The sequence below is a fragment of the Microchirus variegatus genome (genome assembly GCF_963457635.1).
Source record: "Microchirus variegatus genome assembly, chromosome: 2".
NCBI lineage: Eukaryota > Metazoa > Chordata > Actinopteri > Pleuronectiformes > Soleidae > Microchirus > Microchirus variegatus.
In genome coordinates this window covers 39,127,478-39,153,407 of record NC_139803.1, presented here as the reverse complement: position 1 = coordinate 39,153,407, position 25,930 = coordinate 39,127,478, and the positions used below count along the sequence as shown (strand labels likewise).

The 25,930-nt window shown below is 42.3% G+C and overlaps 1 protein-coding gene across 1 annotated transcript in view; it reads right to left on the bottom strand.

The window, feature by feature from the left end:
- Positions 1-25,930, bottom strand: part of sorcs2 (sortilin-related VPS10 domain containing receptor 2) — a gene marked incomplete at both ends in the record, with an annotated part of 329,447 nt that overhangs the window by 198,514 nt on the left and 105,003 nt on the right. Inside the window, one exon of the mRNA XM_083910412.1 lies at positions 22,474-22,541. Coding sequence (XP_083766538.1) covers positions 22,474-22,541 — 68 coding nt within the window. The remainder of the gene's footprint in view (positions 1-22,473; positions 22,542-25,930) is intronic.

Genomic DNA, 25,930 nt, shown 5'->3' with positions numbered 1-25,930 from the left:
TTACCGGATGAATGAAAAAGTTCTCCAAACGGCTCTCAATCAGCACAAGTATCTCTGATGTGCCGTTTCTTTCTTGGCGGGAAAAAAAAAGCCTCTCTCGCATCAAATTAGTCAGCGGACTTGAATGTTTTATGAAGGCGGGGAGGTTTTTTTTTTTTTTTCATTCAGAGCTGAATTAGTCTTTTCTTTTTTGCGCTAATGCAGCCGGCGTATGGAGATGAAGAGGCTGAGAGTTGCTATGAACGCAGAGGTGAGAGCGATGGCGGTTCATGTCTCTCCTGTAACAATTATTATTCATATTCAATTTAATATTAGAGCCGGGAGACACTGGGGCCACATCGCACCGCAACTTTTAAATCCACGTGGAAAGAGACAAAGACAAACGGACAACTTCCTGTCAAAACTATTTCAAGGCAGTTTGGGGGATGTTTTAAAGCTCCCATAGAGTGGTCCTGTTGCACATATGTGAGTTATGGAGGTCTACTTACATACATTAACTTGTTTTTATGGACAAAAACCTCCTAGTTGCTGTAAACGAGCCGTTAGAAATCTCTCATTACTGAAGCTCTCCTCAGCCGCGATATTTCAGACTGAAATCTCACACCCAGAAGACAGAGTCTTGTGATTGGCCAGTACCAGGAAGCGACATAATCAGCACACACCAGCTCTCAGAAGACACAGCTCCCCCCTCTGGAACGGTGGATGCACTGCTACTCATTATCAAAACATTGTTTTAACAGTGTTTAAAAATAGCTTCTTCACGACTCCCCGCCACAGAAGACACTGTCGCTCGTGAAACACCTCCACAACGGACGTTATTCTTCTTCTGACAGGATGTGCCCGGACTAGTGCCCGGAGCAGTTCAGGAGAACTGATGTTTACATAACCGGACCGGGTTTTTTCAGAGATCTCGCTCATCCCGAGATTACAATAAAACACAGCGTTCTCAGCAGTGGCTGAACTGTTTGTTTCAAAACTTCAGGGCTTCGTAAACAAGGTAATGACGCAGATACTCACCAAAAAACAGCGGCTCAATTGGAACTTCCGGTCTAGGTCCGCTTTAAATAAAATAATGCTAGAATTCTTACAAAAGAATAAACAAGTTAGGGTTAGAGTAAGGTTAGGGTTAGCCAGTTTAAAACATCTTCCGGTAAACAGGCAGAACACTTTGTCTTCTGTTTGTTTACTGGTAAAAAAACAAAGGTGCAATTCTTGTGGAGATGTTTTGATTTGTCCACAAACCCAAAGGTTTTCAGTTGGCCACATAACCTATTTAGTATTCCATAATTAAGGAGTTATTGCAGCGATAATGCAGAGGAAAACCATTGTGAAGAACATCTACAAGAACATCACCTCATCTCTTGGAGCTAAATACAAGGATCCAAGCAGGTAAAGGTACAACCGTGCTCAGCTTTCTACTTTTAAATGAGTTATTATGGTGGATATTCTTTGCAGTACGTGAAAAAAAAAAAAGATGTGCCAGATGCAGCATTAATTAAAAAAAAAAAACATTAAATTCTCCCAATAGGAAAAAGCTGCTAAGAAGCTCCAGCTTGATTAAGTCAGGATTAAGCTTGCAGGATGAAATCTTGTTAAGTCATCGCCGTCATTCCCCTGGATCGTGAATCGCAGTCGCGCGCTTTAATTTGGCGGCGTCCGCGGAGAGGAAGTGAATGAGTTTCTCTGAACGGCTCGAGGGAGAAAAAAAATAAAACACGCCCACATCATCACGACGATGATGACGGCCGAGCAGTCGGACGTAATTAAATCTCCTGTCAGATACAATTTTGATTCACCCGGGTTTCTGTATTTACTCAGCTGATGGTATTTAAATGAATGTATTACACGCTGGATGCCGCTGCTGCTGCTGCTGCTGCTGATGCTGATGATGCTTTTTTCTTCTTCTTCTTTTGCAGCAGGTCGTCATGGCGACGGCGACGGCGAGGCACCACCTCGGCTACAGAGATACGAGGAGGAGGAGGAGGGAATGGAGTCACTGTGTGATTAGAGTTTGACTCCAGCGGTGCGTGAACATGCGAGAGGGTCAGCGTCTCTGACCGCGCTGCCCTTTTTCATACGCCACCATCAAAGCTCTTTGACGCAGATGCGTCCGATAGAAGTTTTGCCGGGTTTTCCCGCCGCGTTTCGTCGTGTTTACGAAGTCGTCTTCGGCCTCGTCAGTGTCACTTATGAATAAATGGATGGCGTTGTGGCTTTATTATACATTTAGAGCGCCGCGTATGAGGGTTTTATTTATTTATCTATTTATTTGCTCAGGCCCCACGAAAGATGAATATGAATGAACGCGATCCCAAAGTGCAGCATAACACAAAAACAACAACACGACAACGCGATGACAACAAAAACGATGATGTATAATACGCATAATATTGTGACAAATCAAGTTTGATAAAGTTCTGTGTTAAAGAGGCTTTTTCCCGGAAGCTGCTGCAGTCAGCATAATGTAGAAATAACAACCCCCCCCCCCCCCACACACACACACACACACACATACCTTCCCCTACCTTTAAAAACAAAAAAAAAGTGAATTTCATGAATAATAAAGCGGAGCCATTAAAATAATGCAGCGCATTCGTAATGCACCTTTAATTCTGTAGGTCGCGGCCAACCAGCATATTCTTATTTGAATTAACCGAAAAAAAATAAAAAAATAAAAAAATAAATAACACACCACAGCAGAACTACAGCAGTGTTTTTGCCTCCAGGTCTTTTCATGAACTCTGTCTGTATTTGAGCTTTTTTTCATGCTCGTGCTCTCTGTGATATGGTTCTCTGTCATTCTCTGCTCCTGTGTGTGTTTGCCAAACTTTGTATTTATTTATCTTTTAAAATACAGCAAACTATTGCAGCCTATTTCACAATATAAAGTGTGAAAAGAGCAAAACGTGTACATTTTTGTATCCGCTAATATTGTTCTGAACGGGGTAAACCATGAGATATGAAGCAAATATGACAAATTAATTATTACAAATTATAAAATTATGTTACACATGTATTTTAAAAAGTATTTCACGAAAATCTTTCTTGTAGATTTTCCACTTTAATCTCGTGAATTATTTTCGCATACATTTGCCACTTTAATCTCGTAAATCTGCAACTATTTTCTCGTAGATTTGCTAATTTAATCTCGTAAATCAGCAACGACTATTTTCTCGTAGATTTTCCACTTTTAATCTCGTAAATCTGCGACTTTATTTTCGTAGATTTGCTACTTTAATCTCGTAAATTTGCGACTTTATTTTCTCGTAGATTTGCCACTTTAATCTCGTAATTCCGTAACTTTATTTTCTCATAGATTTGTCATTTATAATCTCGTTAATCTGCGTTTTTTTCTCTGCGATGATCTGGTCACATGTCCATTGTGGACACGGACAGTTGGATTTGCTGTCCTTCATGAGCGGTAAACAGTGAGTGAGACATTCAGATATCTGATCTTTTGTGGGAGAAATTAAACTTAAAAATCCACTTTTTAGTCCACAAAAATATACAAACCAGAAGCACTTAGGCATTTTGAAGTTACTGCCAAGTCACAGAGGACACTATGAGAGAAGAAGAATGTGATGAATTATGTCGTTTGGACACAAACAAGATAATCTGTCCTTCTGATTTTCGGGTAAAAGTCACGGTTTAGATAAGAAACTACATTTTCCAACACACAAAAAAAGGGTGTTTTTTTTGTTATTTGATATAAATCAGCCGTCTTCATCTTCCTGGAAGCCGAACGACAGCTTAACGCTCTCGTAAAAAATCTTTTCAGATTATTAGTGTGTAGTCTCGCACTGTCTGGAATAATCACAGGATTAGGTGGAACGCAGACTAAAACATGACAAAACGTCTTTGTGATTTGACGACAACTGTTAGCAAATGTGTTGTCACTGATTGCTCTCTTTCACTCTCTCCTGTGGTTTTTAAACTGGATCCTGATAAGGAAGCCTGCAGCCAGCTGAGGGGGGGGGGGGGGGGGGGGGGCAGCAGTGAGACAGGCCACCCCCCCCCACACACACACACCTATCTTCCATCAGCCGCTGGCTTGTTCCCTGTGTGGGACATGTCACTGTTCTTCTCTTGCCAGATTAGCTAAGCTCTCCATCCTCAGATGTGCTCGCTCTCGCCTCCTCTCTCTCTCCTGTCCTGACTCTCACATACATCAGCTGGATTCATGGTGTGTGTGTGTGTGTGTGTGTGTGTGTGTGTGTGTGTGTGTGTGTGTGTGTGGAGGCCGGTGCTGTTGGACTCCTGCCGCCCCCAGTTTCTCACCAAAATGCCACCTCTCTGGCACCGGGGGAAAAAGGGTTGGCTGGCATTTTCGTAATGATGCTTTTTTTTTTGAAAGTCCTGAAAGCACTTTGTTGGTCAGCTCACTGGAACAAACACTGCTCCATGTCTCTGACCTGGACTCTACTAAATCTCCTAAAAAAAACACCACATAGTCCTTGTCTAACTCAGCAAAGCACAAGCCTGGCACAGGCAAAAAAAAATACACATTTTCTATCGCGTTGAACATGAGAATTATAAGATATAGTTCAAGAAAAAGGGCGATATCGCTCTTTTTAAACAGCTGATTGTTCAACTTAACTTGGACGGGGGGAGCGAAAAAAAGAGGCTGGAATCCAAAAATCGACTTGCAGTTAAAAGACTGTGTGAGGATCAATCACTCGGTCGGGAAGATAAACACACAAAGATGGAGTCTGCAGCTCTGTACCCGGGGACAATAAGACAAAATTCTGCTGGTTCACAGAATCACTTTGTCAGGATCGATTTAGACTTTTTTTTTTTTTTGCATATGTTAATGCTGCAGCTGTGCGACTAAACTAGGGAAGTATTTCCACATTAGAGCAGTTATAGAGCAGCAGCAATAGCGTCGGGGGGTAAACCAACAAAATACGTCCGTACGTGTGGATCAGTGGAAGTTGCTCGTCTTTGAAACAGCTGAAGCTCATTTCACGACCTGTTATTATACAAGAAAACGCGATAATTATGTAAAACTGAAATGCTATGCTAGTGCTTTTATTTACAGTGTATGTGTACAAACGACAACGGGCTCTATATCACCGAAATAATACGCAACAACCAGCTATTTGTCTACAGACTTCGCTCTGCAACGCTGTCAATAAAAAACTGGTTTTGAATCGACTCCCAGAGAAGCCGAGCTTCCCTGGAAGTGGCGATTTTGCCGCATTTGTCCGACCACGGTCGAGCTCACCGCTGTGAATTAAACCTATTTCGTGCCACAGTTAAAGCTAATTCTTAACAAACTAGTGACGTTTTTTTCTAATCGCGGTCGAGCGCACGTTTAGTATTGAAACGCAAATACAACACAGCTCATATCTGATGACATTTTAGAGGAAGCCGAGTTTCCCCTCGTCGTCTCTGCTCTTTGTCGGTGGTTCATTGTTTTTCCCTTTGATTTCTGGAAATGTGACCTTCAATTATTCATACTCGGGACGAGATGACGACATTTTTCGTCTGCTCAAACCTAAAAACACTGAACACTGAAACAAACAAACAAAAAAATCCACCCACTCCTAAGACTTCTTCTTCTTAGTGTCTTGTCATCATCAATTCCCTAAAAGATGTTACACGTGTGGATTTAGTCTCTTTACTTCCCTTCCTATGACCCATCCCATCACCTCACTTCACCCCACTTTTGAGGCAGAAAAAACGTGACCTCTCTGCCTCCGCCTGCTTATAAAAGACCGTAAAACCTAAGACAAACATGAAAACTCTCCTCTGACTTCGCCCTCGTCGGCTCATCCGACGATGGTCCCGCCGCGCGCCGTCTTAACGAGGTCATTAACGCCCATAATGGCCGTTGTTTTATGGTAATTATCCGCGGCGCGTGCTATCGAACAAAAAGGCTCGTTGTTCTGACGGCGGCGCGCTCATAAATAAAGCAGCAATAAGATTTTATGAAGAGACTCTCTGTGGCCACTTAAGTGTTTTGCGTTGATGGAGCGACTGAAGCTGCCAGGTCTGTTCAGACAGTGTGTGTGTGTGTGTGTTAAAGACCCCCGTTTAAACCTGCTATTAGCGTCGTCATCGGTGATCTGATCACACGTGAAGAGCATTAAATCGGACTGTTCACACCTCGCCACATGAGATCAGATTTGGTGTACACACCCTTTATTCATACACACTCTTAAAAATTGTTTTTTTTTTTAATTAGGTCTGATTGTACCAGTGTGTTCACTTCACACACACAAAAAAATTATGAAATGAAATCAAGGGAATCAAAGCTCTACTCGCGCTGCTATAACATGAAATTAGTTCGAACTCCTGTGACGAGCAGCGTTCGTGTTGTGGCAGAGGCTGTAAACAGGGCCGTTTCTAGCTGTTTGGGGGCCCTATGCGAGATACTATTTGGGGGCCCCTTATTTTTTTCAAACTCGAGGTAGAGATTCCTGACTTTTTCTGACTACCCCGCAAACACTTACATGCTTTGCAAATATATGCATAATGAATGCATCCAATACTTTTAATTCTCAAAAATATAATAAAATATGAGTCCGAACTTGCAGTTTGGGGGGCCCCCTGGTGGCTGTGGGGCCCTATGCAGCCGCATAGTCCGCATATAGCAAGAAACAGCTCTGGCTGTAAATAAATTAGCTTTTTAGTGCCGATTAGTGTGCCGCCCATATCCAAGTGGAAAGGGACCCATGGGTTAGAACCGGTAGGTTGCCGGTTTAAGTCCCTGGGTTACCTGATCTTCATAGCTCATTGTTAATTGGACGCTCAAAATTCACCCTCCACTTTGGAGACTCCGAAACAGGGAGAAAAAATATAAAAATCAGCGCCGATTAGTGATTTAGACGTCAATTGAGGAGGTTGTCTCTAATGTCTCACGTCCAACTGAGGACAAAAGCTGCGTCCACTCCATTTTTGGGTGGGTCCACAGCTGCAGGAAGGAAATGACTTTTAAGTCGATGTAATCTGCCCAAAAGTGACATTCAGCATCAGGGTGGATTGGTGTTCCTGGCACAGTGTGACGATCAATGAGCCTCCTGTTCACTGACAAACTCCATTAGCGTCCGAGAACAGAGGAGCTTCAGACAAACCCTTAGCTTCTCTCTTTAGCAGCGCACGTCCTTCAGCGCTAGGTGAAACTTAATTGAGCTGCGAGGTTGAAAAGGGTCATTTGGGAAGTCCACTGTTGCCAAAAGTAAAAGTCTTTTTTAAGCATGGACAGCCTTTAATGGCAGGTGGAGCTCGTCTAAAGCATTCTTTAGTACGAAAGATGAGCAACTTGTTTATTATTAAGTCCTCAATGCTTCAAGTAAAGTCTTAAAGGCGCCATATGTAAGAATGTGGCCAAAAACGGTTACTACATTCAAATTCAAAATACCGAGGTCTTTTAGGTTTCGTTTTCTGACGTAACTGGCAACCCGTGGTTGCTCGGCAGCTGACACTCTACTGACTGCAGTGATTGGTAGACGGCGGTAGGTGGCGCCACATGAAGCCAAAACATGATTTCAAAACATAAACATGATTTGCAGTCTGCAAAAGATTTTTTTTAATGCAAATATTTGGGCTGTACTGTTGTTGTTGGTGAGTTCAGTTTGTTATATGAACATTTAAATTCAAAGTAATTGACTATTATACTTTCCTTAAAAATAAATTTCTGTTCAAAATATACAGCTAACACATGTGATTTTTCGCGTCCATGACTTAAGGAAATCCTGGGCTGGCCTCGATACGAGCTAGCAAGTCGCCAAATTAGCTGCTCGTTGTTCGAAAGCATGGTTGGGTGCGGTCCAGACACATTGGCGATTTCTTCTCTGCGGACGTTACCATAGGAGATAGAGCTGCATGTAGCATCTTGTGTCGTAGATCTCCGAGTGCCCACACACAAAAATTAGACGTTTCGACCTCGGTTATGAACATGATCATCCGAAAATCTCAACGCTAATTGGCCAACGCGTCTGAGCGAATCTTTGCCAAAGATGAAATAATACAACTTGAGCGACAGTGTGCAATGGAGCGCCCATCACGTTGACTTTGTATGTAAACTTGTCGCACAAGTCTAGTTTGAATGCAGCGTTAGAAGCTTTTTGGGGCTATCGGAAGTAAATATAAAGTCGTCCAGCAGAGGGAGCTGTGGGCAGTAACCTGCAGCGTTAGCACACACAAGCATGCGTTATCACAGCAGTAAACTAGAAAAGCACTCGGAGAACGCAGACCTCTGCCAAGGCATCGTAGCCCCCCCAGAAAAAAAGCGATAAAAATAGCGATAGCATTATAGATCACGCCCAAAACGTAAGCACTTTTTCCTGGTCCTGAAACTTTCATCCAAATCCGTCCCCAACTTTTATGTTGCTAACAAACACACAAACAAACACAAACCTCAAAAACTACACAGTTCAGCTCCACAGTGACAAAAAGACGAAGTTCTCCGCAGCTAATTTTGCCGCCGATATTTTGGTAAGAAGGTCAAATTCGGCCTCTTGGCCGCAAAACCAAGATATTTTTCACGATCTCGAACTTTCGATAGCGTCCTTAACTCTGACTGTAATTGAAGCTGTTTATGCTCTCAGACCTGAGCGGAGCCTCTGGGGGGAAAAACCTCGACGGTCAAAACTGCTGAGTCATGATGCTGCCGAGCTGGAGAGCTGTATATACGATCAAACACATCGGCTGCTTTTATTAGACTTCAACAAACAGCCGGCCACTTTCTCAAGTACACACACACACACACACACAGTGTTGTTTTGGCAGTATATCAAACCAAAGAATGATGATCTTGTATGCTGCTGGGTTTCTGTGTGTGTGTGTGTGTGTTCTTGTACTTGCAGCATACTGAGGACCAGTGAGGGTTTTAAACCAACAAAGGGAGGTCATTTTTACGGAGTGAGGACATTTTGGCCAGTCCTCACTTTGTTTTCATTGAAATCACTTCCTTAGGTTGCTATAACATGCTATACTCAATTTGTCAAATATTTTAATTTTGGACGACTTTTTCTCAAATTTTGGACCATAATTTTTTTTTCAAATTTTGACCCAAATTTTTTTTTTTCACATTTTGGACCAATTTTTTTTTTTTCAAATTTTGAACCAAATTTTTTTTTCAAACTTTGGACCAATTTTTTTTTTTCAAATTTTGGACCAAACATTTTGGGTAAAAATTTTTTTTTCAAATCTTGGACGACATAGTATAAAATGACGTTTTTGTCAAATTTTGGATAAAAAAATTTGTGTCAAATTATTTTTTTAATTTTGGTCGACATAGTATAGTATGACGTTTTTGTCAAATTTTGGATAAAAAAATTTGTGTCAAATTATTAATTTAATTTTGGTCGACATAGTATAGTATGACGTTTTTGTAAATGTTAAAAAATAAATCAAAAAAGTTTTCCAGCCCTTTTTGCTCTGGGGCTCCACCTGCAGACATTTTATGGTACTGCAACCAGTAGTTCTTTGTAGATGTCATTCATGAAGTAGATATTTGTAATTGTGTTGATTTATAAACTGGAAATGCTGGTCCTCAGAATACAGCAAGTACAAGAATGTGTGTGTGTGTGTATTCCTTGTCAGGTAAAGAGGAAACGTGCTACAGTTACCAACAAGAGGATCAGTCTCGCGTTCCCTTTCGTTTCCTCTGCACATGCAAACACACAGTATGGGCTGCACATGTGTGTGTTTTAAAGTGTGTGTAACATCCTCACCACGCGCTAAACCCTAAAAAAAAAACCCACACACGTTTTCATCGAAGGAGCCAGGAAACTTTGGCTACCCACAATCCCCCCGGATTTCCCGTTTAATTGAGGCGGAAAAGTTTTTCCGCGGGCAAAATTTTTAAGTGTGTGGCATTAAAGAAATCAGAGAGCGGTCCAGAAAAATACAAATAAAAACACACGGAAATTGACAATTTGGCATCACTTAATGGCTCCACGTAGAGGGGACGTGACGAGACAAATTTCCCAGTGTCTTATCTTAGGAATATGAAAAGTTGTTCTAAAGGGCAATTAACATTTCACACCGTGTTAAAAACCCCAATTTCTGCACTTTATATCTGTCCTTCATCTCGGACTCCTTGTTCTTTCCTATAATGAAACACTTCCTTTTCTCTCATTTCACACATTCAATTCTTTTCATTACCTGACTCTGTCTCTACGACTCTGCTGCTGCAATACCCACAATGGCCACAAGATGATAAAATGAACCTTTTCCTGTCCTGTTTTCAACCAGGCTATTTTTTGACTCTGATTATTTTTATCTGTCCGACTCTTAATTTTTCTCGCTTTCTGACATCTTCTCCTTTCATGATATAATAGAAATTCATCTTGGCCAAAAAAAAAAATCTACAGTAAAAAGTCGCCCAAAAACTACTGTTTTTATTGATTGTTTTCTTCAATACTTTATGCAAATCTCTGCGCATTTATGACGCACGGAAAACACAACACACGCAACTATTGAGGTAATAAGTTTGTTTATATTTCCCTGCAGCATCTTTGTTCTGCAGCGTGTGATCCAGAGGTCACAGTGACCTTGTGGGGAATAGTGAAGCCGTGGAATTGGGATAAAGAGAAAGATGACGCAGAAAAGTGAAAGGAGGACACATCTAAAGGCCTTTTTTAGGGGTTTAAGACCTGATTTTAGGGTTAAAATTGGGTGAAAGTGAGTGTCTATGTGTGTCCTCAGTAAGAATGCTGTGTGATAATACGCGTGTGGACAGATTTAGATAGTAAGACAACCTCTCCAGGTCTGAAATCCCTGCCAACGATTGTTTCCTGGGGGGATACTTTCATAGTTTAGACAGAAGCAAATCTAGGAAGGAACACTCAATCTCTCACCATCATTCCTCTCCTTCACTCTCACTCTTTCCCTCTACTCATTCTCTCCTCCTCCAGCTGTGTGCAGCAGTTGTGGAGTTGTGTTCCTGCTCACAGGAACAATGTTTGAGGAAGTGGGTAAAAAACGTCTTCCAGATGGCAGCGAGCACACGGGGCCTGTGAAGCTGGCTGTGTGAAAACGATCTGGCTTCCGTTCGTACATGGAGCTGTGACTGAAACACACCTGGATGTGTGTTATACAGCAGATTGTGCTCTGTATACAGCCACACACACACGTACACTGAATAATATGTGTGTATATATATCTATATATAGACATATGTATGTCTATATAAAGATAAAGATATATATGCAGTATATAGATATGCATTATGTATATATATATACATATATATATATACACACATACACTGAATGTCATCATGTTATCATATAATGTGTGTTTATATGTGTATATATGGACATATGTATGTCTATATATAGATATATACAGCATATAGATATGTATTATGTATATATATATATACACACACATACACTGAATGTCACCATGTCATCATGTATATATACTATCTGTGTATATATGGACATACGCATGTCTATATATAGATATATATACAGTATATAGATATGTATTATGTATATATATACACACACACATATGTTTATATACATATATACACATAAACACATGCTGTATATATACACACATGCATATATATACATATATATACACCCACCCACACATACACACACACACATATACACGTATATATGAATGTGTTTATATAAGTATATACATATATACACATATATATACACACATGCATATATATACATATGTACACACATGCATATATACATATATATATATACACACATGCATATATACACACACACATTCATACATATGTACATATAAACACACACATATATATATACACACATGCATATATATACATATATACACACATGCATATATACATATAAACACACACATGCATATATATATACACACACATTCATACATATATACATATAAACACACATATATATATATACACACATGCATATATGTATACACACACATTCATATATATATACATATATACACATATTATACATATACACATATATACACATACACATATATAATCACATGCTGGCACATGTCGTCTCCTTTTCCAGTTCATTTCAGGTCTAATCAGATCTTGAGCCGAGTTCCTCGCACGTCTCCGTCCGACTCACATTAATATTGGCAACAGTGATGTTGTTGGACAGTGAGCAAAATTTCCATGTCTGGCTCATCACTGGTTCTGGCCGTCGACGTGTAAACCGATACCTCATAATCCTGTTTTGTCGACCATTTTGGTTGCTATAAACTGCATACCGGCATTAATGTAAATTCAAGAACATGGAAAAAAAACCTCTTGATGTCTATCTTATAGTCTGCTTTGCAAATCAACTGTTTTATGGATTCACTTCATAACTTAAGGCAAACGAATGCATTTAAATTAGGGAAAACTATTCTGAGGCTAATAAAGTGACCTCAAAATGAGTCATGGTGAAAATGTTAAAAGCACAGTGCTCTTGTTCATCTTTTCATCATGTAAATATTAACAACATTTGCGTGCCCTCACAGGCACCACAAGAATAAGGTCAACATTGTTTGTTATGAATTATCATAAAGGTTTTGTCTTTATTAACTAGGATTAAAAGTCCAGTGTGTAAGAAATAGTGACATCTAATGGTGAAACTGTGGATTGCGGCAAATAGAGGACGAGCTACACTCAATCCTCTCTTTTCCCAAAGACCTCAGGGAGCTCCGCTAGCTTTCACAAACCAAAAAGATGACATTACCAGGAACTTATTTACTCAGGGAACTTAAAATGATACTTATAGTCATGAGTAGGTTCTTCTTCTTTCTGTCCTCGGGTTATTTCAGTGGAAACGCAACAAGGTTTTTCAAAAAAAAGTAGTGAAAAGGGACGACAAGCTTCCGCTTCAAAAAGGCAAATCGCACTCTCTGGGTTTGTTTGCCCATTCGGGCTCCCGTAGAAACACGGCGGGTTGCAAGATGGCCGCCTCTGTGAAGCAAGACCCTTGCTTAAAGTACAAATAAAATGCTTATACCAAGGCCAAACTACAATTTATGCCAATAAACGGACTCATAAATTGTACATTTTTACTCATCTTTGCTAAAAACAAACCATCCTCGTTGCTTTTGTAAACGTTCCAACGAGAACTCTGGCAGAACCCTGGAGGCCTGTTGTCTGGTTCCATATCGGTCCACTTGTGTTTGGAGAGCACACTGCACTTCCTGCCTTCTCAGGCAGCAAGCAGAGCTCTCTTGGGTGCAGCCTCCCTCCCTATCACTCTCTCTCTCTTTCTCCCTCCATCGCAGGCTGTGAAATATGCATGAGGGGAGCGATGAGGTGCTGCAGTTTGGTTGACGATGCTCTGGATTAAGTATTTACAACAACCCCCCCACCCCCCCACTGCCCCGCCCCCCCGAGATCCTCATCTGGACTGAGGTAGAAATGCGAAAACAGACAGAATCCACCTGTGAGATGGGAGGATGAAGGTGAAGAAGGAGAGGCAGCGATGGGAATGAAGCACACTGACCTGATTAAGCCCAAAAGCATGTTTCTACTCTCTGCTTTATTTTGAGGAAATGTGATCCAGACTCCAGGGAAAGGTTAATCATCAACACATTTGTAATGGTGGCATAATATGTGCACGCTCACCCACTTCTGAAATAAAGTAATTAAGGCGTCATCTTATGTGGGAAGTGAGCTGTGCTACCCTGCAGCCAATTAACCTAAAAAATAATAATAATAAAAACCAGCCTCGATACAGTGAAGCAAACTTAAACGGAGAAGCCGTGCAGGTTAATGAGTAAAGTTTCTCTCATGACGTTTATTGAAGTTTTACCCCCCGTCAATAAATCGGTTCATGTACTCGTGGATCACAGCTGATATGTTGTGTAGGTGGAAAGTAACGAAATACATTTACTCACGTTACTGTATTGAATACTTTTCTGTGTGTATTTTGTAATTTTTTAAGTACAATTTAAAATCAGGATTTTGTATTTTACTTGAGTACGTATTGACTCAAGTATTGTACTTAGTTACTTTATAAATCCTATCCGTTATTGAGTAAAAAAACAAATCGATGTGAATGATGATGTGATTAGCACCAGCACTGGCGCATGATTTCTACTACCCTCACACCCCACGCAAAGTAACTAAGTAACTTTTACTTTAAGTACATTTTCAGATGAGTACTTTTACTTCTACTTGAGTAATATTTCATCAGAGTACTGGTACTTGTACTTGAGTACAATATTTTAGTACTTTTTCCATCTCTGGTGTAGAGGACGAACCTTAGAGTGAAAAACTTCACACGGTGAAATCTACACGAAAGTGGGCGCAAAGACGCAAAAGGGTGCAGATTTCAAAATCACATAAATACTAAATTAGCTTCTCGTTGAGCATCGATTTACGAAGCGTCAGTTGACTTGTCATCAGTAATAAATCTTAGGAACACATGGATACTATATACGATACTAGTCAGAATTTTAATTGCAGATATTTAAATTTTTGAACAGGTCTTTAATAATAATAAGGAATCAATCAATACGCCGACGACACTGCCGTGTTTTCCTCAGAGAAAAACAGTCTAATTTTGCGATTTCTGCAGAATTATTGCTACTTTAGGACAAAAATGTGATATAAAATGAATCATAACTTTAACACACACACCCAGGATGTCCATATAAGGAGTTGTCTATTATTCCCACGGCCATTTACCAAGGGTACACCCGCTTTAACGTCACTTAGCCTACATTTGATGAGCTCTTTTACTTTTTGTCTATTTTGTTTGCCTATTTATGATTATTATGGTGTTGTTTTAATGCTGTAATGTCTTTAAAATTGTAAATTGTGACAATTAGTATCAATAGCAAAGTAAGAATCAGAGTCAACATCACCTGCTTCTGGTGTAACCTGGTGTGAATATTCCACCTCTGACTGAACCGTTGCTTGTTTTACTTGCGTTCCCGGGTAATGAGATGCATGAGTACAGTACAACAAGGCTGCAGACTGAATGTGAAGCAGCTCAGGCTCCTCCCTCGTGTTTCCCCCCGCGCACCGAGGATAAGAATCTAAACATCTCGGCACAGAGCTGCAGATCACACACACAGGAGGCCTCCGAGTGATACACAGTGGATTTTCCTGTTGAATAAATGCATAGATTGAAAGCGGCAAAAAAAAATCCCTCCTTCCCCTGTTGCGTCTTCTGATTGAGTCGCTGCAGAATTTGTGTTGATGTTCCCGCCTGTTGATACACGTGTTGATACACAAAGAGAATTCTGCATCTATACTATGTAGTGCAGAGTCAGCGAGGAAGAGGAAGTGCTCAGGGTAACATTTTATTTGTTTTTTTAACAGCTTATTGTTGGGAATTAGGGGGTGGGAAAAAAAAACTGATTCACATAGGAATCACAATTCTAATCATCCAGGATTCTGACTTCAAAAATCGAATTTTGAAAAAAAAATAAAATTAATTAAGTTTCTATTTTAAAAAACCACAAAAAACACCAGTTTGTGTTATTTGTGTGCAGTTTATTTTTGTAACTTCTGGGAGAAAAAGTCAGCTAGCCTATGAGTTTTCATCATCGGTTACTTAAAGGTGCCATATGTAAGAATGTGGCCAAAAACGGTTACTACATTCAAATAAATATATCAATATATATATATATCAATAACTGGAAATCTGTGGTTACTCGGCAGCTGAGACTCTACTGACTGCAATGATTGGTAGATGGCGGTAGGTGGCGCTACATGCCAAAACATGATTTGCAGTCTGCAAAAATATTTTTTTTAATGCAAATATTTTGTCTGTACTGTTGTTGTTGTTGAGTTCAGTTTGTTATATGAACATTATTCCTGAGTCTCTGTGACATATTAGGAGCATTTTATGGCCAGTTGATTTAGATTTATTACATAATGCACCTTTAAAGTCTGCTTAAATGAGGACGATCGGCCATTTCCAGTTAAAAAAAATAAAAAAATATATATATTGTTATGAGAAATACGCCACCACTTCTCTTATATCAATTACTGCTTTGCTGTTATTATGACCCACTTCCCCCCACAAGAATCATCAAAGGCTCGACGATCTCTGTGATCACTTATCATCGCTCTGATTACTCTGAGCTTCAGCTTTAAAAAGAGCCGCTTTGTTCGGAGCGGGGGGGGGGGGGAAATAAAATTTAAAAAATGGTCAGACTAAAAGAGAGAGAGATGGAAAAAGAGGGAGGAGGTGAGGATTTAGGAGGGGCTGATGAACCAGTCTGAAGTGTGATGCCCCCTACTGTTCAGTGTACAGAAGCCCTGGAGGTCTTTTTCTGATTCACTCCCTGCGATTTCTACCCCTCTGTTCTTTGCCTCTGTTCCGCCGACGTCTCGCTGACACACCAGAATCCCACAGACGCGTATGATCGCACTTCAGCGCGATGAAAACACAAACACCGCAGAATTACGGCGACTAAGACGTACTCCGCGGTGTGTAAACACCGGCTCTTGAGCGGGCAGAAGTAACCACATGCAGACGCAATTATATGCACCCAGATGTATTAGAAAATGCTAATTTTGTGCACAAAACAATATTTTCACCCTGTTCCAGTTTCCCCCACTTTCTATTTGGCATTGGAGGCGAATGAATATCAATCAAAACTGGTTGTGCGGCCACGGTTGATTGGGTAGCTTAGCATATCTGACAGCCGAACATATGCGGTGCATACATCAGCCGCGTTTGTGGAAGCGCGGTGTGTCGATGATCTGTCAGGCGGTCTCCTCGTCTGTGAGAGGGCAGCGAAGGCCCCCCTCCCCCCCCCCCCTCACTCAACTCCACTGTGATGGCTTTCAGCCGCCGATGTCTCTTAAAAACATGTGTGAAGGTGGCATGAATTATAAAGACCTCCCCGACTGTCAAATCAGCATCCTGAGTGCACGTGTGTGTGTGTGTGTGTGTGTGTGTGTGTGTGTGTGTGTGTGTGTGTGTGATTACCGAAGGAGTAAAATGGACCACGTGTGCCGTATCGGTTGAGCAACTTTTAAAAGCCGTAGCGCGGAACTTTTAAATATTAATGTCCGTCACGTGAGTTCAGGGAATGCCGCGATGAAGCCTCATGGCACCGTACAACTTAACTCTCTGTGTTTCTCAGCCGACTGTAGAGCAAACAAACTTGACTTCCAAGACAAACACTTCCTACAAATCCTCCTGACTCGTGCGGACCCTCCTGTGTGTCATGTTCACCACGTCTCTTTTGGAGCTCTAACTCTTATCCACTGAGAATCCATACCTTTACTGTGTGTGTTTGAGCTTTAAAACACAAAATGAGGACTTGAATTTCATCAGAAATGTCTGAAAGTCCATCCTGAAAAGCAGTAGCGAAGACTTTATAGTAGTGCTGGGCGCATTAACGGTATTAACGGTGTTGACGTTAGCGCGTGATGCATATCCACGATGACTGACGCCTGTGACGCCATGTTTACGTGACTCCCAATGGTTAAAATGAGTCTCTAAAGTAACGCACTAATGGCACGAGAGATCAGGCACCGTTTACCAGTTAGCTCTGTTAGCTCCTTTAGTGCCATTAGCATAGGTTCACGCGTGTTAACGCATGACACGTTTCCATGATGACTGACCGGAAAATATGCGCTTAACGTCATGTTTACGTGGCGCCACACCGGAGTCCAGGCACAGTTTACAAGTTAGCGCCGTTAGCTGCATTAGCATCGTTAGCGTCCCTACAGTCGAACTAGAGCGGTCTGTTTATGAAATGAAAAGAGCAGCGCTACAAACAACCAGCGTGCCTGTGTACTGGGTATTTATTTTTAAAGTTTAGCGTTACTTTAGAGACTCACATTATCTAGTGCCGTGCAATAGGTTAACGCGTTAACGCACGACACGTTTCCATGACGACTGACGAGAAAAATATGCGCGTAACGTCATGTTTGCGCGCCGCCACACAGGAGTCCAGGCACCGTTTACCAGTTAGCTCTGTTAGCTGCATTAGCTCCTTTTAGCGCCGTTAGCGTGTCTGTTTATTAAACGAAAAGAGCAGCGCTACAAATAACCAGCGTACCTGTGTACTGGTTATGTTTTCTTTGTTTTTTTAAAGTTTAGCGTTACTTTAGAGACTCATTTTAACAATCAGGAGTCACGTAAACATGACGTCACACGTGTCTTTTTCCAGTCAGTCGTCATGGAAACACGGCATGCGTCAACGCCGTTAACTTAACTTTATAGATACATTCTCAAAAAAACATATAGAAAATATTCAGTTTTCAATATGCATGATACATGAATGTGACCCATCTTACCTACAGTAAATCAAAAACACTGCTCCAGCGATAGACGGTAAGACAAATCCCTCTTGGCAGCGCGAGACCTGCGTTTTTCAGGAACGAGAAGACCTCAAAGACGGGATTTTCTTTCCCTGACATTAAAAGTCACCGTGAATCAAAAATATGATCCATCAAAATCACAAACGGATGCCACAGACTCGCCGATATTCCGACCTCCGCGCATCAACCAGAGAATAAGAAACACATGTACGTGAGGATTCGCTGCCAAAAAAAATCTACTACTACTTCGCTCAGTTGGAGGAATCAAAAAAAGATTCTCAAGTATTTCCGAGGCTCGACTTTGGAACAACGGAGCGGTGAGATGAGTTCTCTCGGTCCTCAACACGGGTTTGGTAAAGCAGTGGAAAATCCTTACATCTCTGTCTGATCTAAAAAGCACCCGTTTATTCAGGTGCAATATCCATATTTGATCTTCATAAAGAAGTTAGCGAGAAAATAAGGTTTCCAGCAGAGAATATTATCCTATTCCGTTTGACGTCACGGCTGAGCCGAAATATGTCTGTGCGCACCGAAAAAAAAAAGTGCCAATGCAAAGTTTGAGAAGTGGATTCCTATCCTTAGATCTGCACGCAGGTTACCATGGCGACCTTGGGAGCAAATTAAGACACTTGAATGTTCTTTGTTAAGCCAACACATTAGTGTGTGAGTGCAGGGTCGACTTACTCATAAGTACTGTTTCAATAAACCCAGACACTGGAACTTTACAATTTTTTATTATTTTTTAATGACGCCACGGTCTGTTTTCTTCGCTGCCATGAGATTTTGGAAATGCGTCAAGCCTTCCGTGAACAACTGTCTAACTGTGTTAAATCTGTAAGATATACAGATATAAGAACATAAGTGCAGATATAAGTACATACGTGCAGATATAAGTACAGTGAGAGTAGGTAGGGGTGGGGACTAGCCGTTCTATGACCTGCCAGCCGCTAACGGCGTCAACGTTAGCGCATGGCGCGTTTCCATGACGACTGACCGGAAAAAGATGCGCGTGACGTCATGTTTACGTCACCCCCGATTCGTTAAAATGAGTCTCTAAAGTAACGATAAACTTTAAAAACAGACGCAGTACACAGGTACGCTGGTTATTTGTAGCGCTGCTCTTTTCGTTCAATAAACAGACCGCTACAGTTCGAGTGTAAGCGCGCTAAAGGCGCTAACGGAGCTAACGGAGCTAACTGGTAAACAGTGCCTAGACTCTGGTGCCACAGCACGAAAAACTGCGTCACATTAGCGTTGGTGCTGTTAACGTCATTAGCACTACATAGAACACAAGATCCTTTGTAGTTCTGGTAATTACTCAGAAATCCACCGGGGGGCGATATAGGTTGTGCACTGCAGCTTTAAACAGATATGCAACGACAACACACACACACGTACACACAGTTGGACATCACTAGTGTTTTGCTCAGGGTATTTTCTTTATACTCCAGAGTGCAAGTCTTTTTTTCTTCTGTACTTCTTGTACATCACTGCTTATTGACCAGTGGCTGAACACTGCAGAGAGCAACACACCAACAAAGCATGACCTGTTGCCAACAGGCAGTTTCACATGGATGAGTCCATTCCCAGAAAAGCCTCAGGTACTCCACAGGTTCTTCCCCTGCCCTCCCTTCACAAAGAAAAGCTCCTCTCACAGGACAAATGAGGCGAGGGGGGGGGGAAGGTCGGGGAGGGGGGGGGTTTGTTTGGCTCGCTTTTCATTAGCTGTGTTATAGCACCGGACCTTGGGCCAGCCATAACAGACTGAGGGACAGCCATGATGGTGTATCAAACAGCGATAATAAAAGAGGCCAGCGCTGACGCCAAAGCCTGGGGACAGACAAAACTCTCCCCCCCCCCCCCCCCCACACACACAGCATGCTGGGAAACACAGACATAGCACGGAAGTGTGGTTATGTTTTTTTTTACGATTTTTAAAAAAAGGTACAAGCTGGAAACTATACACGCGTGACAGCACGGAAGAGCCGGTGTCGTGCTTTGAAATAAACATAGCTGGTGTTTAGACTTTGGACACATGGTATATGGTTTGTACTGGAGTGACGTACTTGACCAAATGTGGGGTTTTTAATAAACCGTCAAACCTACAAAATGGGTCATTAGTCCAGAGCTGAGGTCAACCTCTATGACACCGTCACATGCAGGTGTGTTTGGGCTGAATCCAACACACAAACAGTTGCAGACGTGGAATTAACATCCGAGTCGAGAGCTGGAAGGAGCTCAAGCGACTCAAAGCCCTACTCACGCTGCTGTAACAGGAAATAAGAGCCCGACTACGTCAGAGAAAACGACAAGACACGACTCTATAGACCAATGTCTCACAATCCTGGTTCTCGGGACCCACTGCCCTGCATGCTTTATATGTTTCCTCTGCTCTGACACCAACTGATAAACACTGCTATACTACAGGTAATCGAAAAAGCTTCTCAGTTCAGTTGCCCCTGAGAATCTTTTTCTTCTTCTTCTTCTTCTCTTTGCTGTTAACTTTCCCCCCTCCATGTGTGAAACCTGGCATCGTGATCCACGCCACCTGACAGCAGCAAGACGGCAAACTATTCATCTTCCCCTCCATCTCCTCCCCCCTTTGATCCCGCAGATCTCGGGACTTCAAAAAACCCATAGGCCAGTGGATTGTGGACAGTCAATGCACCAACAAAGGTACAGAGGGTATATATATATACTACCGTTCAAAGGTTTGGGGTCACCTATAGAATTTTTTTGTTTTCCATTAAAACTCACACTTGTATTTATTTATATATTCAAGATATTGACAAGATTAGAAATAATGATTTTTATTCAAAATAATAATTTTGCCCTTTCTTCAAAGAACCAGCAAAACTGTTTTCAGCTGTGCTAACATCATTGCACAAGGGTTTTCTAATCACCCATTAGCAAACACAATGTACCATTAGAACAGTGGAAATGGGCCTCTATACACCTATGTACATATTCCATAAAAAAACAGACGTTTGCAGCTAGAATAGTCGTTTACCACATTAACAATGTATAGAGTGTATTTATGATTCCTTTAATGTTATATTCATTGAAAAAAAAAATAGCTTTTCCTTCAAAAACAAGGACATTTCCAAACTTTTGAACGGTAGTGTAAGACCCATCATCATCATCATCATAGGCAGCGGGCCATATGGGCCCCCCAATGGAAACTTGCTAATTTCATGGTAATGTCAATGCCACCTTCTTTAAAGTCAATTCTGATTAAATTCAACCGTTTCCTTGTGCTTTCCCTTCAGTCTCGTGTCCGGCCGTGAACGTGAAGCATATAATTCACAGACTGCAACAATTAAAACATCAACAAGGGCAGGATAAAAAAAAAATAATAATAATATGTGCATTATTCATTCATCTGTCCTCCAGGGGAGACAGAGCAGTCAGTGCTAATGAGAGGCTGAAGCTTTGAAGTCATGGAGTCCTCGGCGAGGTGAACGGCATGAATTAAGCGCCGCCATCAGACACGTTTTGCTCTCGGCGAACGTCTTCTAGACGGATCGTTTTAGCCCGTGTTACGAAACCCTGTTATGACTTTTTTTTTTTTTTTTTCCTTTTCTCTCTGTGGTTTAATTACAAAAAAATGTTGACGATAATTAACTCCGCTCCGCCACCTTGAAAAAATGACAAAGTCAGGCTCACAGGCAATGCATCCCATCCCGGGAGGTAGCGCGCGGGCGAGATGTAAAAAATAAAGCGGGGCTATTAATAATCCGTGAGAATATACGTACGAAAACAAGACACACGCTTGTTGTTTCGCGGCGTAAATCGGAAGCTGCGCTCGCTCTCGCGTTGAAGAGCAGCGGAAAAAGTGTTTAGGCAAAGAGCAGATTAGCTAAATAGAAGAAACTCTGCCAGCCCGACTTGACCCCGTTCCCTGGCACCGTGTTGGCCCCGCGTCGGCCTTCACTGTGCCCTGCCGATACACTATCTGCTCAAACAGATGCACACTCTGGTCTCGCAACGCCACGCTACGCTACGGTCCCCCCACTTTACTCCGCCGTAGCCGCCTGCTGATGTTTTGTCCGCCCGAGCGCCGCGTATCGCCCCCATGTGTCTCCTTGAAGGAGCAACAGCGGAACCAACACTGGCTCTGACCTCGGCTGATAAAGGGGAAAAGCTGCTCGCGCTTGCGAGGCGTGTGTGCGCACGATGATCTGAGGCCAGACGGGACATTTAGACGTCCGACGGGAGCAAACGTGGTGCAAAAAAACATTTGGCCCTACCTCCACAGAGAGCTCTCCAGCACCTTGGTGGAGTCAGCGTGGTAATACTTGGTTAGGATCAGGATGACCTACGAGAAGAAGAAGAAGGCGGAACATTAGTATACATTCACAGAAATGACTGCAGCTATGTTGGGTTAGATCAGGGGGCCACATTAGCATAATGGTTACCCTCAAAGGGTCAGATGTAACTGTAAGACAGAATAAATGTAACTAAATATAATGTAAAATAAAGGTAACTACTCCGTAACATATTAGCTAAATAACTTTCTGTATTTATTACTTATTCAATTTCACTCGTCGCATGATGCATATACCATGATACACTGCGATCTAGTGGCGGTGCCGTCACTTTGCGGGTAACCCAATCGCCATGCATTGTGGGAAATGGTAGTTTATGGTCCACGCATGCCTTAAAGCAGCACAGACCTATTTTAGCACTCACAATTTATCACTCGCGGGCCACATAAAATGACGTGGCGGGCCACATCTGGCCCCCGGGCCTTGAGTTTGACACATGTGGGTTAGATCTATTAAGCATTGTTGCACTCTCTGCAGAGAAGTAACCCCCCTTTTTGTGTGCTTTGACAACATCAACAACAAACTTGGCGAGTTTCACCATTTACTTCATGAGCTCTGTATGGAGCGATTTCTTCTCTGCAGACGTTTCCCAAATATTTCAACTCCCACCTGTGCAGTGACTTTGTATGTAAGCGTCCAGTGTAAACGCAGCATAAGGGTTTTGGAAGCCGCCCCTACATCACTCCTCAAGTCATTTTGAAATATAACTCACCAATTGTCTCAGCGGCAGCATGAAGAAAAGCACTTTTTTCTGCAGCCACATTCTCTCGTACAGTCTCTACACCACTTGTCAATCATGCACCTGCAGGCGGTGAAAGAAAAATGGTGCATCCAACGCCACCACTCACTCTGTCTGCTCGACATACAAATAAAGCACTTCCTGTATCAAAATGCTAAGTACACGTTGAGATTACAACTGACTGGAGAAATTAGGACTGAATGCAGCTTTCTGCACCCAACGAAAACCTGGTCCATTCCACTGCAGGCTACTTTTAGCTTAGCAAACAGACAACTGAGCTAATGTCAGAGCTCTAATAGCTCTTGTGTTTTCTTATGTCGAAAGCCAGACATTGTTAACAACCATAACGCCTTCGAGTCAATTAAAAAAAAGCCAATGTTCTATAAAATGCTAAATAAATTGGTAAATCTTTAAGCTACAACACCAACAAATAATGCAATTTTAAAAATGCATGCAGTGCATATGGATTTTTTTGTGTGCTAAGGATGAACTATCAAAACAAATAATTAAGTCAACACCTAAATAAACATAAGGATGTTTTATTCATACGACCAAAGGGTGCACAAAACCCCCCCTCGCGTGCACACCGGATCAGAGACTCGCGCCTTTTCATATTTTCTGAAAACTCCTGTTTCTTGACAGCGAAAGGCCTGCCGGGAATTGCCGTTGCCATGGAAAGCGAGGCAGTGGGTCAGGCGGGGGGCCCTCGACGTGTGATTGACAGGCTGGGTTTTGCAGCTCGAGGAAACCGAGTGAGTTAAAAAAAAAAAAACAAGGTCTGTGCCTTCAGGCAAAGGGAAGTTCATTGGCCAAGGGTCCCACCTAGAGGCAGCTGCCAACAGCGGGTTGTGTCGAAGGTGGCTTCTCCCGGGGAGTCGAGCTGCAAACTCTGGGCAATGTGGACAGCCCTGATACATCTTAATGCGGGAAATAAGCCTGGATCACCGTCATCCTCTGTGGCGACGGTATCACCTCCACATTTTTGTCTCGAATACTAAGTAACCTGAGCATCAAACGTATGCGGCCCTGACAGACGGCTGAGAAGGTCAGGAGGTAAACATCTCATTGATTTGTTTGTCATTTAGGATTAAGGCTCTGTCCTCGCTCCCTCAGCTGACTTAACGACATACATGGCTCCAGGCTTCAAGTCGATTGCCAAATATGTTTTGATCCCTATCAGAAAGTTTAGCCACATACAACCTCGCTGTGCCCCAGGCTTTAATATCTCCCATCTTGTCAGCCACACAACCTGTGGCATTGGGCTGTTATTTAGTATTCAAAAAGAAAGCAAACTGAGGTCTTTAACTGTGTCTTATAATATGTTCTTCTGCAAAAAAGACTAGGTCAACGCAGAGCACGACAGCTGGGGGACAGAGTGAATGAGCTCTGAGAGCCCTCGACCAATTTCCACAACACAGACTCCGTCAAAGTCAGTCACTGGATTCTCAAGGCGCTCGGCTCAAAGCCGCCGCCGCCGAACTCAGGAGTCCTAAAGCCCTCGCACAGTGGAGCACTGGTTTCCAAAGATGTTCTAGAAAACCAAAATGGAAGGCATTTCCCTGGGCTGCAGCTCACTCGCCAAAGCTGATAACGACCTTGGTAGCGGCTATAACAGACGACGCAGTGAGAGCCAAAAAAAAAAGGAACCCTTTTCAGCCACTAAAATGACAAACTGGATTAAAACTGTACTATGTAACTTATAAATTCATTGTCAAATACATTAGGAATGCAATACAGACAATATCAGCTCAACATGACTCTGTATAGCTGTGTTTAGAGCTTGTGTTTCATAAACAGACCGCTCCAGTTCGACTGTAGGCGCGCTAACAGCCCTAAAGGAGCTAACAGAGCTAACGGAGCTAACAGAGCTAACGGAGCTAACTGGACGCAAACATGACGTCACACGTGTCTTTTTTCCGGTCGGTCAGTCGTCACGGGAACGCGTCATACCGTCAACACTGACGACTTTACCACACTGCACACAGGAAGTGGTTAACTTTGTGTCAATACAGATGGAGGCAAACGGCAACATTGCGCTAGTAAAGCCAGACACGTAGAGTATAACCAAAAACAAGAAGAAACCGCCACGATAAAAGTGGATTCTAATGCTTTTTTAAAAAATCAATATCAACACTTTATGTCGCCGCCCACCCCTGCTCTGCCACTGTATACACACAAACGCTCCCACCCAAGTAATGCTACATCCTTTCATTCAGCTTCTACCACTTTGTCCACATAAGGATGGTGGGGGGGGGGGGGGGGTGCCAATCTCAGCTGACATAGGGCCAAAGTCGGGGTTCACATCTGGACAGATTGCCAGTCCATCACAGGGACACATAGAGACAAACAAACAATCACTCTCACACTCACACCAACGGTCAATTTAGAGCGTCCAGTTGACCTAATCTGCACGTTTTTGGACCCCCCCACACACATACACGGGGGAGAACAGAAGCCACAAACCGCAGCTTTAAAATACGTAGGGTGGCCGCATGAGGCTCCTCCGACACGCAGCAAATGTCCCTGGGAATGGCTCACTGTGACTCAAACTGGTGTCTCTGGAAACAGGCTGTCCGCCTCTGCACAGCTGCCACTCTCCTAATGAGATAGTGGTGTAAAGTTTGACACTCCTCTCACTAA